The 13,895-nt window shown below is 35.5% G+C and overlaps 1 protein-coding gene across 2 annotated transcripts; it reads right to left on the bottom strand.

The window, feature by feature from the left end:
• Positions 1 to 2,694: 2,694 nt before the first annotated feature.
• Positions 2,695 to 13,821, bottom strand: LOC126807977 (uncharacterized). Of its 2 annotated transcripts, XM_056103145.1 has the most exons (8): positions 13,722 to 13,817; positions 11,408 to 11,751; positions 9,929 to 9,995; positions 9,134 to 9,193; positions 8,372 to 8,447; positions 7,840 to 7,986; positions 6,942 to 7,332; positions 2,695 to 4,367 (listed from the first exon to the last, which is right to left on the bottom strand). In XM_056103145.1, the coding sequence occupies exons 2-8, from the start codon at positions 11,667 to 11,669 to the stop codon at positions 4,180 to 4,182; spliced, it is 1,191 nt and encodes a 396-aa protein (XP_055959120.1). In that variant the 5' UTR covers positions 11,670 to 11,751; positions 13,722 to 13,817; the 3' UTR covers positions 2,695 to 4,179. The 2 variants fall into 2 exon arrangements, 1 of the variants encoding a protein (XP_055959120.1); XR_008789203.1 differs by lacking the exon at positions 9,929 to 9,995 and having other exon boundaries at positions 13,722 to 13,821.
• Between the last annotated feature and the right edge of the window lie 74 nt (positions 13,822 to 13,895).

Below are 13,895 nucleotides of genomic sequence, written 5' to 3'. Positions count from 1 at the left end.
AAGATTTGCACGACTCTGACTTTGAATGTTACAGTCATTGTGGCATTGAATTCCAGGGTGGAAACATCAGTTTAATTTTTTTAGTGACCAGAAAACAAATTTTGATATGCGTCGGCTTACCCAAAATGAAAGGTAACGTGCCCTTGGCAAGCTACAGATCGGCACAACACAGGCGGTTGTGGCGCGGACGATGAATGTTTCTCAGTCTGTCATAAGCAGGCTATGGTCCAGATACCGTGATACACAATCTGTACAGGACAGACCATGCTCAGGTCGACCAAGGGCGACAACTCAAGCCCAGGATCGATTTATCCGTACCTTGGCCTTGAGAAATCGTGTCATCACAGCAAATCAGATCAGCGCTCGTCTTCAAACAGACACTGGTGTGAGAGTGAGTGGCCAGACGATTCGGAATCGACTGCATAGGGGTCACCTTCGCGCCCGACGTCCTCGCGTGATCCCTTGTTTGAGAGATCATCACATTCAGGCAAGACGTCGTTGGTGTAGGGATCGTCAACACTGGGATAATCGACGCTGGAGCAATGTGATGTTTTCAGATGAGTCAAGGTTCACTGTTGATTTTTTGGACAGACGTAGGAGGGTGTGGCGTCGTCGAAACGAGCGCTTCCAAGACGTTAACGTCATCAGACATGATCGATTTGGGGGTGGTTCTGTTATGGTGTGGGGAGGCATCACTGTTGCTGGAAGAACGGCTTTACATGTTGTTGCAGGGCGTGTTACAGGCCAGTACTACCGGGACAACATCTTGGCAGTCCATGTTGTGCCGTTCGCACGACGTCATGGCCGCCGTTTCATCTTCCAGGATGACAACGCAAGATGTCACAGGGCCAGGATCGTTACAGGTTACCTCCAACAACAGAACATCACCACATTACCTTGGCCAGCACTGAGTCCCGACCTCTCCCCCATCGAGCATGTCTGGGACATGTTTGGACAGAGGTTACGTCAACGTCAACAACGTCCTGCCAATGTCCAAGAACTTGCTGCTGCGTTGCAACAGGAATGGGACAATCTGGACCAAAATGACCTTAGACGTCTCATTAGGAGTATGCCACGTCGGATCAATGCTTGTTTGGCAAACAGAGGAGGATTTACCCGTTACTGACTTGGTTGTGATGCTGTGGTAACTTTGCTGTTTGACCCCAGGTATCATTTTACCCTTATAATGGTCAGTCTGTGCCTTACTTAGTCTAACGATCATTTGGAATAAATCGATGAATGTGAACTTCATTTCATTTTGTCATTTATTTCTTCGTCAGTTTCATTAGGTGACTTTAATAACACTTAAAAATCAAATATCCCCTACTTTTTTTGAATAGTATAGTTCAAAAATAGAAAACGCAAAATATATATATATTGAAAATTTCATTCAAATTACTTTATTCTGAGCAACGTTATCACTGTTTGAAGTTTTGACTGTTTGAAGTTATGACAATATGTGGCATTGATTGTTTCTTATCGTAACAATGGTTATTCGAGTCTAAGGCTAGCTTCTCTATTTTTAAATTAAATTATAAAATGGCTGAACTGTTCTAATTTACTTCAAATCGGAGTCATACGATGGTTTAGAGACTTTATTATGGGCTTGTTATGTTAATAAATGTTTAAATAATAGATTATATAACATTTAAAGCCAAAATAAAGGCAGATTTAGCTCTTACATAATGCAACTTTAAACATACATTATGCAAGAGCTAAATCTGCCTATTGCAGGCCTTTCTTTAGGCTTGAAATGTTATATAAATTATTATTAATTAACTTATCCAGACTATAATCAATTCTCGATGTCATCTCTAGCCTGCGATATTTACTGGATTTGAATTTGATCTGCTGCTCAACATTCATTGATGATTAAATCCAAAATTCAATAATGGAGACTATGTTTTATATCGTCCCGACTTTAGTAATGATGATTGAGGCCAGGCCTAAAATTCAATTGCTACATTTTTGGTTCAGAGTGGATCAATTTGACTGAAATTTTCAGCAAATTCCATTTACATTATTTAGTTTTTAACTATTATATTGAGAACTGCCAACTTTTTATCTAATCTCTCATAATGTATCTTTAAGCCGTGAGAAATTTATTTTCAGAATAATGCAAATCATGTACAGCAACTAAACTAATTCTGTAGCACATAATCTATATAAATAAAAGCAAAGATGTCTGTATGTATATATGTTGCCCATCACGCTTCGTCGTCGCAGTGATCCATCCCCACATGTTTGTAACAAATTAACCAACATGACCGTATGGGGAATGCTGACTAGTCCGCGGGTTCATTAGTCCAACGATATCTATCATTAGGGGTTGGGTTAGGGTTAAGGTGCACTAGTCCCCTGTTTCATTAGTCCACCGATATTTATTATTAGGGTAGGGTTGGGATTAGGTTTTTTGCTACCCATATTTATAATATTTCTAATAGCCGCAGACTAGTGAACCCATCTCGAACCTATGAATGTTTTAGGCCATGATTTGGTTCAATTTAGGTCCAGGAAAAGCCAGGTATCCTGCGAGTACCCTTGATATTTGGAACTGAATAACGAGTATGCAGATCCTGCTGTCTGGAAAAAATTTCTATCATCTCCCACCACAGCACATTTCATGGCTTACGGTCTTCATAAACCTGGTTGGTGTAAAAACAGTAGGACGTAAAAAAAAGAAAAAAAACAATTTTATTTCTCTAGACACATTTAATAACTCTGAAATGTTCTTTAAGTATTAAAATCTCTCAAATTGAAGAAATATAACAAAATATAAAAATCTACATCAGAATCTAAAAGTATCACATGAAATTGTTGACACAGTCAAATTAGCATAAAATAAAGCAGTGGTTCCCAAAATAGTAAGAGGTATCTTCCCAAACTTTTTTGAAATGAAATGAAATGAAATGCGGTTTAACGTCCCCCAAACTTTTTTGAGTTATGACCCCCATCATCCTAGTTTAAAGACATAAGATTTAGAGAGAGAGAGAGAGAGAGAGAGAGAAATAGAGTTTAAGGTCCACTTGACACAAACTAGGTCATTTCGGGACTAACATATGGTTCAATTTTGTATCAATAGAGAGAGAGAGAGAAATGGGGTTTAACGTCCACTCGACACAAACTAGGTCATTTCGGGACTTACATATGGTAAATTTTATTTCATTAATTCGCTTGCGCGTAGGGGTCTTTAGCAGTGGGAGGAAACCGGAGGACCCAGAGAAAACCCACGAGGTTGGACAGGCGACCACCACTTAAATAAAGCACTAAGAAGGGTTTACGAATACATGAAACAGATGATAAATCTTAAATTAAAACACATGATTTAACAAATATAGAGTTTAAAGTAGCTAAGTTTCTAACTCAATATCATCCAAAGTCTTACACGTTGAAAACACAAATTATTTGTCTATTTAAATCAACATTGATGTTGTGATCTTACCGGGAAAAGGTAAGCTTCTGATATCCAATATTTAAGACAAAATAAACATTTTACCATTAGTACACGAATCGTGTACCAGAATGCGATTAAATGACTTTTGTAACAAGGGACTCAAGTCATGCCAAATGGTGACACCATATTCTTATCTGGAGAGTATGCGCAATAGACTGGATTAATCAGATGCCAGAGATTGCCATTCGATTGAGACTTCTGGCGTATTTCGCGGAACATAACTGATTTGAAATTAGAGTAAAAACAGAAACGATTGAATGTACATGTAAATCAGTTTATATACATTCATATTACATTATTATATCTGTTGCGACCCATTTGTGTACATTTCTAGGTCCCAGATATTAGCGATTTAGCTCCTTTAAATTGAAGCATTAGCCAGACATTAGTCCTGTATATTTATAAGAACTAGACATTGATCCCATATACCAATATAAACTAGACATTGATCCCATATATCAATTGAAACTAGACATTGATCCCATATATCAATTGAAACTAGACATTTACCAACATAAACTAGACATTGGTGCATTATACTCTTATGAAGTAGCTAGACATGGTCCTCCTCAAGAGCTATTGAAAAATAGACACGCTTATATGCCTGTGTGGTACCACATTCCACAAATTTCTTCTCTCTCGGACACCCTTATAAGCCTGATTATTTTTTTAAGTCCAATATATTGTGTAACCCTTGTGGCAAAAAACACCATAGATCAAAACAGTCAAAAATCTTGTGGGACGTCAAATATTTCGTTAAAATTAGGAATATTCGGGACAGAAACCTGATTATCCTGATCTTGAATATTCGTTTTCCCTTTAAGCATTTTTCTCAATCCATCTTTGACTTCTTTTGTTCTCCTCTGTCTTTGAAAACGTTCTTTTGCAGTTTCACGGTCTCGTAAATTTACATCTGAAAGAAAAAAAAACATCATAAAAACAGTCAACTATGACATATGACAAATCGTAGGCCTAATATATGTCATGACAAAATGTAAGCTGAATATAAGTCAGATGACAGATTATATGGCCGAATATATAACAGATGATAGATATAGGCCTAATATAAGTCAGATGACAGATGTAGGCCTAATATAAGTCAGATGACAGATTACAGGTCTAATATAAGTCACATGACAGATTACAGGTAATATAAGTCACATGATAGATAACAGGTCTAATATAAGTCACATGATAGATTACAGGTCTAATATAAGTCACATGTCTAATATAAGTCACATGACAGATTACAGGTCTAATATAAGTCACATGACAGATATAAGCCTAATATAAGTCAGGTGATAGATTATAAGCCTAAGTCAGGGCCTGATTAAACAAAACCACATGCTTAATAGGGTATCAAAGAAAAGGGGGCACCATGATTTACTATTGTGCAAATGATAACAGCTAACCCACAAAAAGGGGCTCAAACTTTTACAGTTTGGCATTTATTTTGAATTCCATATAATCGGAGGTATAAGTATCGTTTCATCACTCTTAAGGTCTTAATCCAGCCCTAGCCCTGAATGTGGACATGTAATTGTGTCATTTAAATACATTCTATCTCGATCATTCAGTCAGGGGCTCCACCATTAAAGAAACCCCTAATTTGGTTCTAATTAATCAGGAAATGGATAATCGAGACTATGTTTTTTATCGTACCGACTTTAGTAATGATGATCAAAGCCAGGTTGAAAATTCAATTGTTAAAATCTTAGTTCAGAGTTGATCAATTTGACTGAAATTTTCAGCAAATTCCCTTTACATTATCTAGTTTTTAACTATTACAGTGAGGTATGCCAGATCTTTATCTAATCTCCCATAATGTATCTTCTTTAAATACACTTCAACCCAAATCACTCACTTTTAACTTCAGGGCCCTGTTTCACAAAAACTTAAATCTCCTTAAAATCGTCTTAAACTAAAATTCCATCCTAACTTAAGATAGATGCGTTTCACAAAACGATTTTAAGCATTTAAGATAAAATCCACTAAAATAATATTGTAAGTTAAAATTGTATCTTAACTTAAAATATTGGCGTTTCACAAAACTATTTTAGGGAAATTTCAACTAAAACCAATTTTAACTTAGGACAGCCGTCACCCTCTCCTAACTTAAAATCACGACATTAACAAACATTGATTTGTGAGATCTATTGCGACATATAGATATATTTGGAATAATGATAATATTGACAATGGCCCGGGTTATATAATTTAAACATATTATCATTCACAAAAATAATTTTCATTCAATTTCTTTTCATTGCATGGGAAATATATCTGCGGCCCACCCGTTTATTTTATTGTAAGGCAATATAAGCAATTAGATGACGCCCCAAATTATAACCCCAAGAACAAAAAAACCCTCAAAACCCCAGTAATCAAAACTCTTTGTTACTATTTTATATATTACCACATGATTCAAGTATAAATTATACCATTTTCAAATAATTAATAGAGAGAAAGAGAGAGAGAGAGAGAGAAATGGGGTATAACGTCCACTAGACACAAACTAGGTCATTTCGGGACTAACACATGGTTTAATTTTATTTGAATAATTCACTAGCGCGTAGTGGTCTTTAGTAGAAGGAGGAAACCGGAGGACCCGGAGAAAACCCACGAGGTTGGACGGGCGACTCTACTCCCTGTCTCGTACAACCGGGGAATCGAAACCCCGTCAGTCCTATAATACTAGATACGCCTGATGATTTATATAGGAGCCAATGGTAATTTATATTGGGAAAAAAATCTTTTTAATTTAGTAAGTTAGATAGGCATTATCCAATAAGTATATATAGTGGGACACTTTGGCATTTTTAAATTATTATTGAAAGGGTCCATGGAACATTGGTTATTTCGTGTATTTGTTATTAAATACTTTTTAAAATTCGACAATACTTTAGTCTAGATTAATCGTTTGGGTTAGAAATATCACATGTATGTGACAATTTCTCAATAGTTTCTGTTATCGAAAATACCATAAAACTACTAAATTCAAGCGATTTAGTTTATCGATACGCATTATTTCCATTGAAGCCTGAGAGTAAATCAAATGCCAAGGTCACGAAAGCGACATGCAAGTTCAAGGCCAACTAACTGATACATTTCAAAGCGAATAACCCGTAATAAACATATTTATTTCATCTCTCTACGACTGACTGACCATGTGTAGACATTGTTACAATGTATGAAACTCTCCTCAACGGTATTGTAACGATTAGTTCAACCTGACAGAAGTTTTCAGTTCCAAAGCGTGTAAATGCTTACACCCTAAGTGCCCTCGCCGGAACTGTGCACTGCGCGAGCGCAAGCAATTTTAACTAAAATCTATTAAAATTGCATTTTAAGTTACAATCGATCTTCGTGAAACGCATAAAATTTTAAATTACAGTTTGATTTTAGTTAAAATCAATTTTAGTGATTTTAGTTTAAGTTTTTGTGAAACAGGGCCCTGATCTACTGTTTATGTTAAGCTGAGCTTTACCTGAATAGGGCTGGTATCTAGTAGATCTCTTCTTCTTGACACTTAATTCTTTTAACCAACAGCCTCGTGTTGCATCAGATGAACAGCTTAGTGAATCTTCAAAGGAACAGCTTGGCGAGTCTTCAAATAAACAGCTTGGTGTGACTTCATGTGAACAGCTTGGTGTGACTTCATATGAACAGCTTGGTGTGACTTCATATGAACAACTTGGTGTGACTTCATATGAACAGCTTGATATGGATTCAGACAAAAAGTTTGGTATGTTTTCATATGAACAGCTTGGAGTGGCTTCATATGAACGATCTGGTATGGATTCAGACAAAAAGTTTGGTATGACTTCAACTGAACAGCTTGGTGGGGTTTTATATGAATAGCTATCTTTGACTTCAACCTATTACAATAGAGTTAAAAGCCTTCATAAACCTTTACGTGACAGTCAAGGAGTTTGTCTGCGATATCACCAACTCAACTAACACAAATCAAGGAAATGAAATAAAATGAAATGGGGTTTAATGTCCTACTGTTTTGCACCGAACTGGGCTAATGAAGACGGGCATACGCCATACAGTGTGCTATGAGGGAAATTTTATCTGGACAGTGGCACTACGGCCCACTCTTATATCGAATTCCATCTGTCAAGGGATCTTTTACGTGCACGCCAATGTGTACACGGGACCTCTGTTTTTCATCTCATCTGAATGACTAGACAGCTGTCCTTGTCAGGCCCTGCATCCTGCATCACTAACAAGGAGGAACCACGCACAAATCAAAGAGTTTAAAAGAAAAACCCCAACATTTTTGTTGTACCTTGGTGTAATTAGAAAACTGACAGCCATGTAACTCAACACCGAAAAATATAGGTGACTTGTATTAATAATAAAAACCTTGAAAAACTTACATTTGAAGATCCTGCTGTGTCTGTCCTTGCCGTTTCACTGCCACTAAATCTATCAAAACAAAAAGTATCTTGTCCAATGTTAGAAGCATAGTAATCTTCTTCATCGTCTACTCCTTGTCCTAAATCTCTGTATCCTCTCTCACTGATCTGTTAAATAACAAAATTATTAATATTTATTCTGCTCTGAATGAAAATTTGTCCAGACAGTCGAATTTCTGGCTAATCTTCATCAAAATGAATGGAAACTGTGAAAACAGGTATTTCACGCCGCAGAAAACACACGAGGTTGGACAGGCGACCCTAATCTTTGTCATGTACAACCTGGCAATCGAAACCAGCCAGTTGATTCAATGACAGGCCTTATGGATACAGCCCGCATGTGCTAACCATACGGCCATCCAACCCCCCTTGAGCAGATGGAAAAGTCAAGCTAACAGTTCTTTAGAAGACTGTAGATGGTGGGGCAGTTGGCTGATGCTGGTGATGGTAGAAGATCGTGGGGCAGATTGTTACAATTTATAGATCTACTTACCCGATTAAAATATGAAGAAGCATTAAAACTTCCTCGTTCAGATTCAGATTCTTCAAGTACAGGTTTGATTTCAGGTCTAGAATAAATACAAGGGTATTCATTATTCAATTTATTAATTTAACTCTTTAACAAGCAAATACAGAAATGATAATTAATTACACAATATATAATTATAAAATAATAATTTATAATTAATTACACAATAAACTGTCTTAAAAAATATATAATTACACAGTATATTCTTGATTGAGTGGATGTGATGAAATTCACCTACTATTGACCTCATGGTTCTGACAATTTCACGAAAAACACTAATAGTCTAAATATCACTTATAGATTTTGTTATTGTTAAATGCAGACTTAATCATGATACAGGTATAATATTATTATATATAGTAAAGGTGTAATTATCTGGTCATGACACAGGTATATAATCATGAAACAGGTGTAATTATCCAGTCATGACACAGGTATATTGTATACAGGTAATTATCTAGTCGTAACACAGGTCTAAAGTACAGGTGATTATCTTGTCATGATACAGGTATATAAAATAAACCTATACATAAAGTACAGGTAGCTATGTGATCTCCCAATTCGAAAATATTATTCATATAAATACCTCTAACAGGAAGTGACATCGGGTGTTCAAATACCATACCTTGTTTATCACCGCCAATTTACTCTGGGTTTTTTTTCATGCTATTTTATTTGTTAATCTAGAGCCCAAGTTACTTGACTAAAATTAATAACAAAATTTACCCAGTTTGATTCTGGGTCTTTTCTCTTTCCTTGTGAAGACTGATAAAACCATCCAGAAAACTGAAAGCAAACAAATTATAGATATCTTTTTTTCACCGATTACAAATAAAAGTATAAATAAAATTATATTAGCGATGCTTTTGGTCAACTCTTTGATGCCATGCCCATCCCAAGACTTAAGTATCGAGTGTAGTATTCAGAAGGGTGAAAACATGACATAAACCTCAAATTCAAAGTAAATGGGCAAATTGTACACCAAAGTATCCAGGGATTATTTTCAAATTTTGAAAAGCTTAAAGATACATTATGTAAGATTTAGATAAAAAGCTAACCATTCTTGCTATAATAGTTCAAAAATAGCTCAAAATGAAAATATTGAAAATTACATTCAAATTACTTTAATCTGAGCCAAGTTATCACTATTTGTAGTTTTGACAAGATGTGTGCATAGTTGTAACCACGGCACTGGTATGTTTAAGACTTAGCCTTGCTTTCCCATTTTTAAATTAAATTTTTAAATGGCGAACCGTTCTAATCTAGTTAAAATCTTGAGTATCCGATGCCATCAAGAGTTAATCATGGTCTTGTTTTGTTAATAAATGTCTAATTAATAGTTTATATAACATCTCGGGCGTTTGAAATTAAACGCTTGTAAATTAGACACTCATTATCAAAACATAAACGGTCAGCTATAAATTGGACACAAATACAAATTTGACGATTTTTACAAATTATCAAACAAAGATTGGATATTTAATGGATATGATGGTATAATCAGATAATAAAATATTTCACCTGTTCTGGGAAGTAGATAGAAGTTCTTCTCTTGATACTGTCGTAGACTTAACTGACAGGTTAACTCCTATTAAATAATAATATGTTTCATTTCATATTCAGTTTTACATAATTCGGGGGGTTGGATGGCCGAATGGTTAGCATGTGCGCACTGTATCATAAGGCCTGTCATTGAGTCAACTGGCGTGGTTTCGAAACCCTGTTTGTACGTGAAATAAAATTGAACCATATGTTAGTCCCGAAATGACCTAGTCTGTATCGAGTGGACGTTAAACCCATAAGTGGAATAATTAACAGGTATTGTATCTATATCATTAACATTTTACATGTCATACAATATGACTGGTTGACAACTTCACTACATATTGTGTGTCCATCGCTCAAATAGTGTTGGGGGGTTGGGATAGCATAGTGGTCTAGAGTGCCACACTTTGACCTCTAGCTGGCTGGTCACCTCTGGCTTGCGGTTGTGGTTTCGATCCCTGGTGTATGTGGCTTGGAGATAGAGGCGCCTTCTCAACCTCGTGGGTTTACTCCGGTTTCCTGCCACAGGAAAGACCCCTGGGCGTGCGCTAAGATAATGAAAATGAAAAATAAGACTTGTCTGCGATATCACCTTCGGTGGAAGCGGACGATAAGCGTTTAGAACACACACACACTCAAATAGTGTTAACATGGCACAATTAAGTTTTAAAAAAAGAATGTCAAATTATCTACAAAAACAAATGGACAATACGTCCCTCTTCACTGTATTAGCTTCAAATACCGGTACCTGGTAGATTCATGCTTTGCCAAATTTGATGGGGACATGTATTGCTTCAGCAATAATTTCAAAATGTTTGTTTCATTTGTAAATGCTGAATTATAAAATTGTCTTTTTTAAATAAGCATCAATTGATTGAAATGATATGGGATTTAACGTCCCACTTTTCTACTCCGGCTAATGAAGATGGGCATATGTCATGCAGTGTGTATGACAGATATTTTCACCAGACAGTAGCGCCGTGGCCTACTCTTATATCAAATTCCAATGGCGAAGGGATCTTTTACGTACAATCCGAATGACTATACATTGTCCCAATGACAAGGAGGTACCACCTTGGAAAATCACTATGAATTTTCTCAGCCAAAGCAGAGATCGAACATGGAACCTCCAGGCTAGCAAGCCATTGTCTTACTCACTGAGCCACTGTGGCTCCTTTTGAGCAGAGCCTCTCAGTCCTTGTAGATCAGGGGGGCGGGGGTCTTAATCTGACCCTTGCATTGACATTAAATAATTTCAGACACTGCCACATTAAGGAAATCATGTTATAGCACACTCTGTCTTGATCTGGTTGGAGATCCTGGTACAAACAGACAGACATTTTAATAATCCCCTGCTTTCTCCAAAAGACAGGGGGGGCAACAAACTCAATTCCAATCAAATATTTTAGATTTTAAATGACTTAAATATATACAGGTAAATCAACCACAACATACCTGTGAACGTTGATGCTCCAACCAACAGTTTATCTGTCTTCTTGTCACACATTTTATATTCTAGTTCTTGTGTCACCATCATTCCAGACATTCCAGATGTTTCAGGTCTAGGCCTCTCTATATCTGTTGGAGCTGTTTCAGTTATAGGCATCACCATATTTGGCCGAACTGTTTTGGATCCAGGCATCTCCAAATTTGTTTGAACTGTTTTGGATTCAGACCTTTCCATATTTGGAGCTATTTCAATTTTTGCCTGATCCATACTTATGTAAATCTGAGAATGCTGATGTCTTAAATTCCACTGTAAATCTTACACTAACAGATACAGCCAAGATTTAATAAACCTATAAATATGTAAAATATAAATTCATTAAAGGACAATATTGGTGCCAGTCATTATCCCATATGTGATAGAACTGGTTAAACACTTTCCAAATATTATTTTATGACAGAGATCATTGCTACGATAGATGAGTAATCAATGTTTCAACAATAGGAAGTGACGAATACAAAAGGAAAACACAAGTTATCCCTTTATATAACTGAATGAAGTGACGGGTGATAACAGATACATGGGCGAATTTTTGCTCACTAATAATTCCTCCTTCAGCCAGTTATATAGAGGGATAACTTGTGTTTTCCTTTTGCGTTCGTCACTTCCTATTGTTGAAACATTGATTATTCATCTATCATAGCTATGATCTCTGTGATAAAATAATATTTGGAACGTGTTTAACCAGTTCTATCACATATGTGATAATGACTGGCACCAATATTGTCCTTTAAGTGGTACCTGTTTAACCAAGGTATCATTTAATCTTGTGTATCTAGCACTAATTTCTTTCACACTCATTTAATATCAGATCTTTGTTTAAAAATTGATAAAAATCATTTAAAATCACCCCAAATCGTCTAATTTGTACTTCTGTCCAGTTAAAAGCTGACTGATTAAGTTTGATAATGAGTGTCCAATTTACAAGTATTTAATTTCATGACCACTGTTCAAAAATTAATAGTTAGACATGTACATCAATAATCAATTGGGTTGTGTATTTTTTTAACAGTGAGAAATTAAACACTTGTAAATTGGACACTCATTATTAAAACTGAATGGTCAGCTTTAAACTGGACAATGTACAAATTAGATGAACTTTGGTGATTTTAAACAATTTTTACAAATTTTTAAACAAAGATTTGATATTGAATGAATGTGAAAGAAATTAGTGCTAAATACACAAGATTAAATGATACCTTGGTTACAGTGTTATAATCAGCTGATAAATTCAGCTACGGTGCTTGGCTATTTGAATAAGATGAGGAACCAGTATATTATATCATAATCATAAAATAATCTACTACCTGCTCATCCAATATTACCTGTTGATTAAAGGTTAGTGCAGAAAGGTAAGACATATAAGTATCAAATTGCTCGATAAAAATTAAGGGCTGACTAGAGGTAATTTAAGGGCCCAATGAAGCATTCTATCAAGTGACAGGGCAATTTAAGGCTGGATGAACAAATCCGGGGCGATTACAAGGTTTCAATGACCTCTGGTGTAATCCAACTGATTCAGGTAAGGATAAAGACCGTGACAGCCACTCAGGCATACAGTGTGCTATGGGGGAATTTAGCCCCCAAAGCGGCGTTTCTGATTATCCTTGTTTGAATTCCAACTGCCAATGGCTCTTTCACGTATGTTTATATTTCATGCAGTGAACCTACGAGCATAATAATAATAATAATAATAATAATAATAATAACTTTATTTTCAAAGGGTTGAAACTTAGGCCAGGAGGCCTGTCTTACATTTTGCCCTTTATAACAGAAGTTAAAGAAGTGAACAATGAAATTTGAAAACAGAAGAGCAATATTTACAAAAGAATATTAACAAAATCACAATTGAAAATATTAATTACAATCTCAATATAATAAAGTTGTCACACACGAATCATATAATTATCATCTAATATTATGGTACATGTAAATAAATCTACCTTTCTATATAAAACTATATTATCAAAATTTCTATGTCTTTATATAGTTTATTACCTGATTTATAATAATATAATAATACATGTACTCACTCATGCTTTGTGTATTCCTATTTTGTTTATATTTACATGATAATATGTATTCCTGTTTTCTGTATACATTAACTCTATTGTATAGGCCTACTGTGTTCAGTCGTTGATTTGGGTACAACAAATCTAATCTTAACTTATCTTACCAAGATGAGACACTGTCACCACACATATATTCAATATATATATATCTTATCAAATATTGATACAATAAAATATTATGTTATCTTACCAGGATGAGAAATGTGAAGTATTATCGTAAATCACGCCTATATCTTATCGAATTAATTTTATTCTGTGGCTTACATACATCCCGGAAAAAGGAAGTGATGCATGCCTGCGCATAAGTACTTTAATACATAAATAATAGTTGTTTTGAAGGTGGAGGCCTACTTGTAATAACTAG

This window comes from Patella vulgata, chromosome 9, assembly GCF_932274485.2.
Source record: "Patella vulgata chromosome 9, xgPatVulg1.2, whole genome shotgun sequence".
NCBI lineage: Eukaryota > Metazoa > Mollusca > Gastropoda > Patellidae > Patella > Patella vulgata.
This window is presented reverse-complemented; position numbering and strand designations above follow the sequence as displayed.

Bases quoted from the DNA above. Each gene is read 5' to 3' on its own strand.
- LOC126807977 (XM_056103145.1), bottom strand. From the start codon at position 11,669: ATGGATCAGGCAAAAATTGAAATAGCTCCAAATATGGAAAGGTCTGAA. The intron at 9,996-11,407 runs GTATGTTGTGGT...ATTATTTAATAG, and splicing joins TGGAGCATCAACGTTCACAG to GAGTTAACCTGTCAGTTAAG. The intron at 7,333-7,839 runs GTAAGTTTTTCA...CTATTGTAATAG, and splicing joins ACACAGCAGGATCTTCAAAT to GTTGAAGTCAAAGATAGCTA.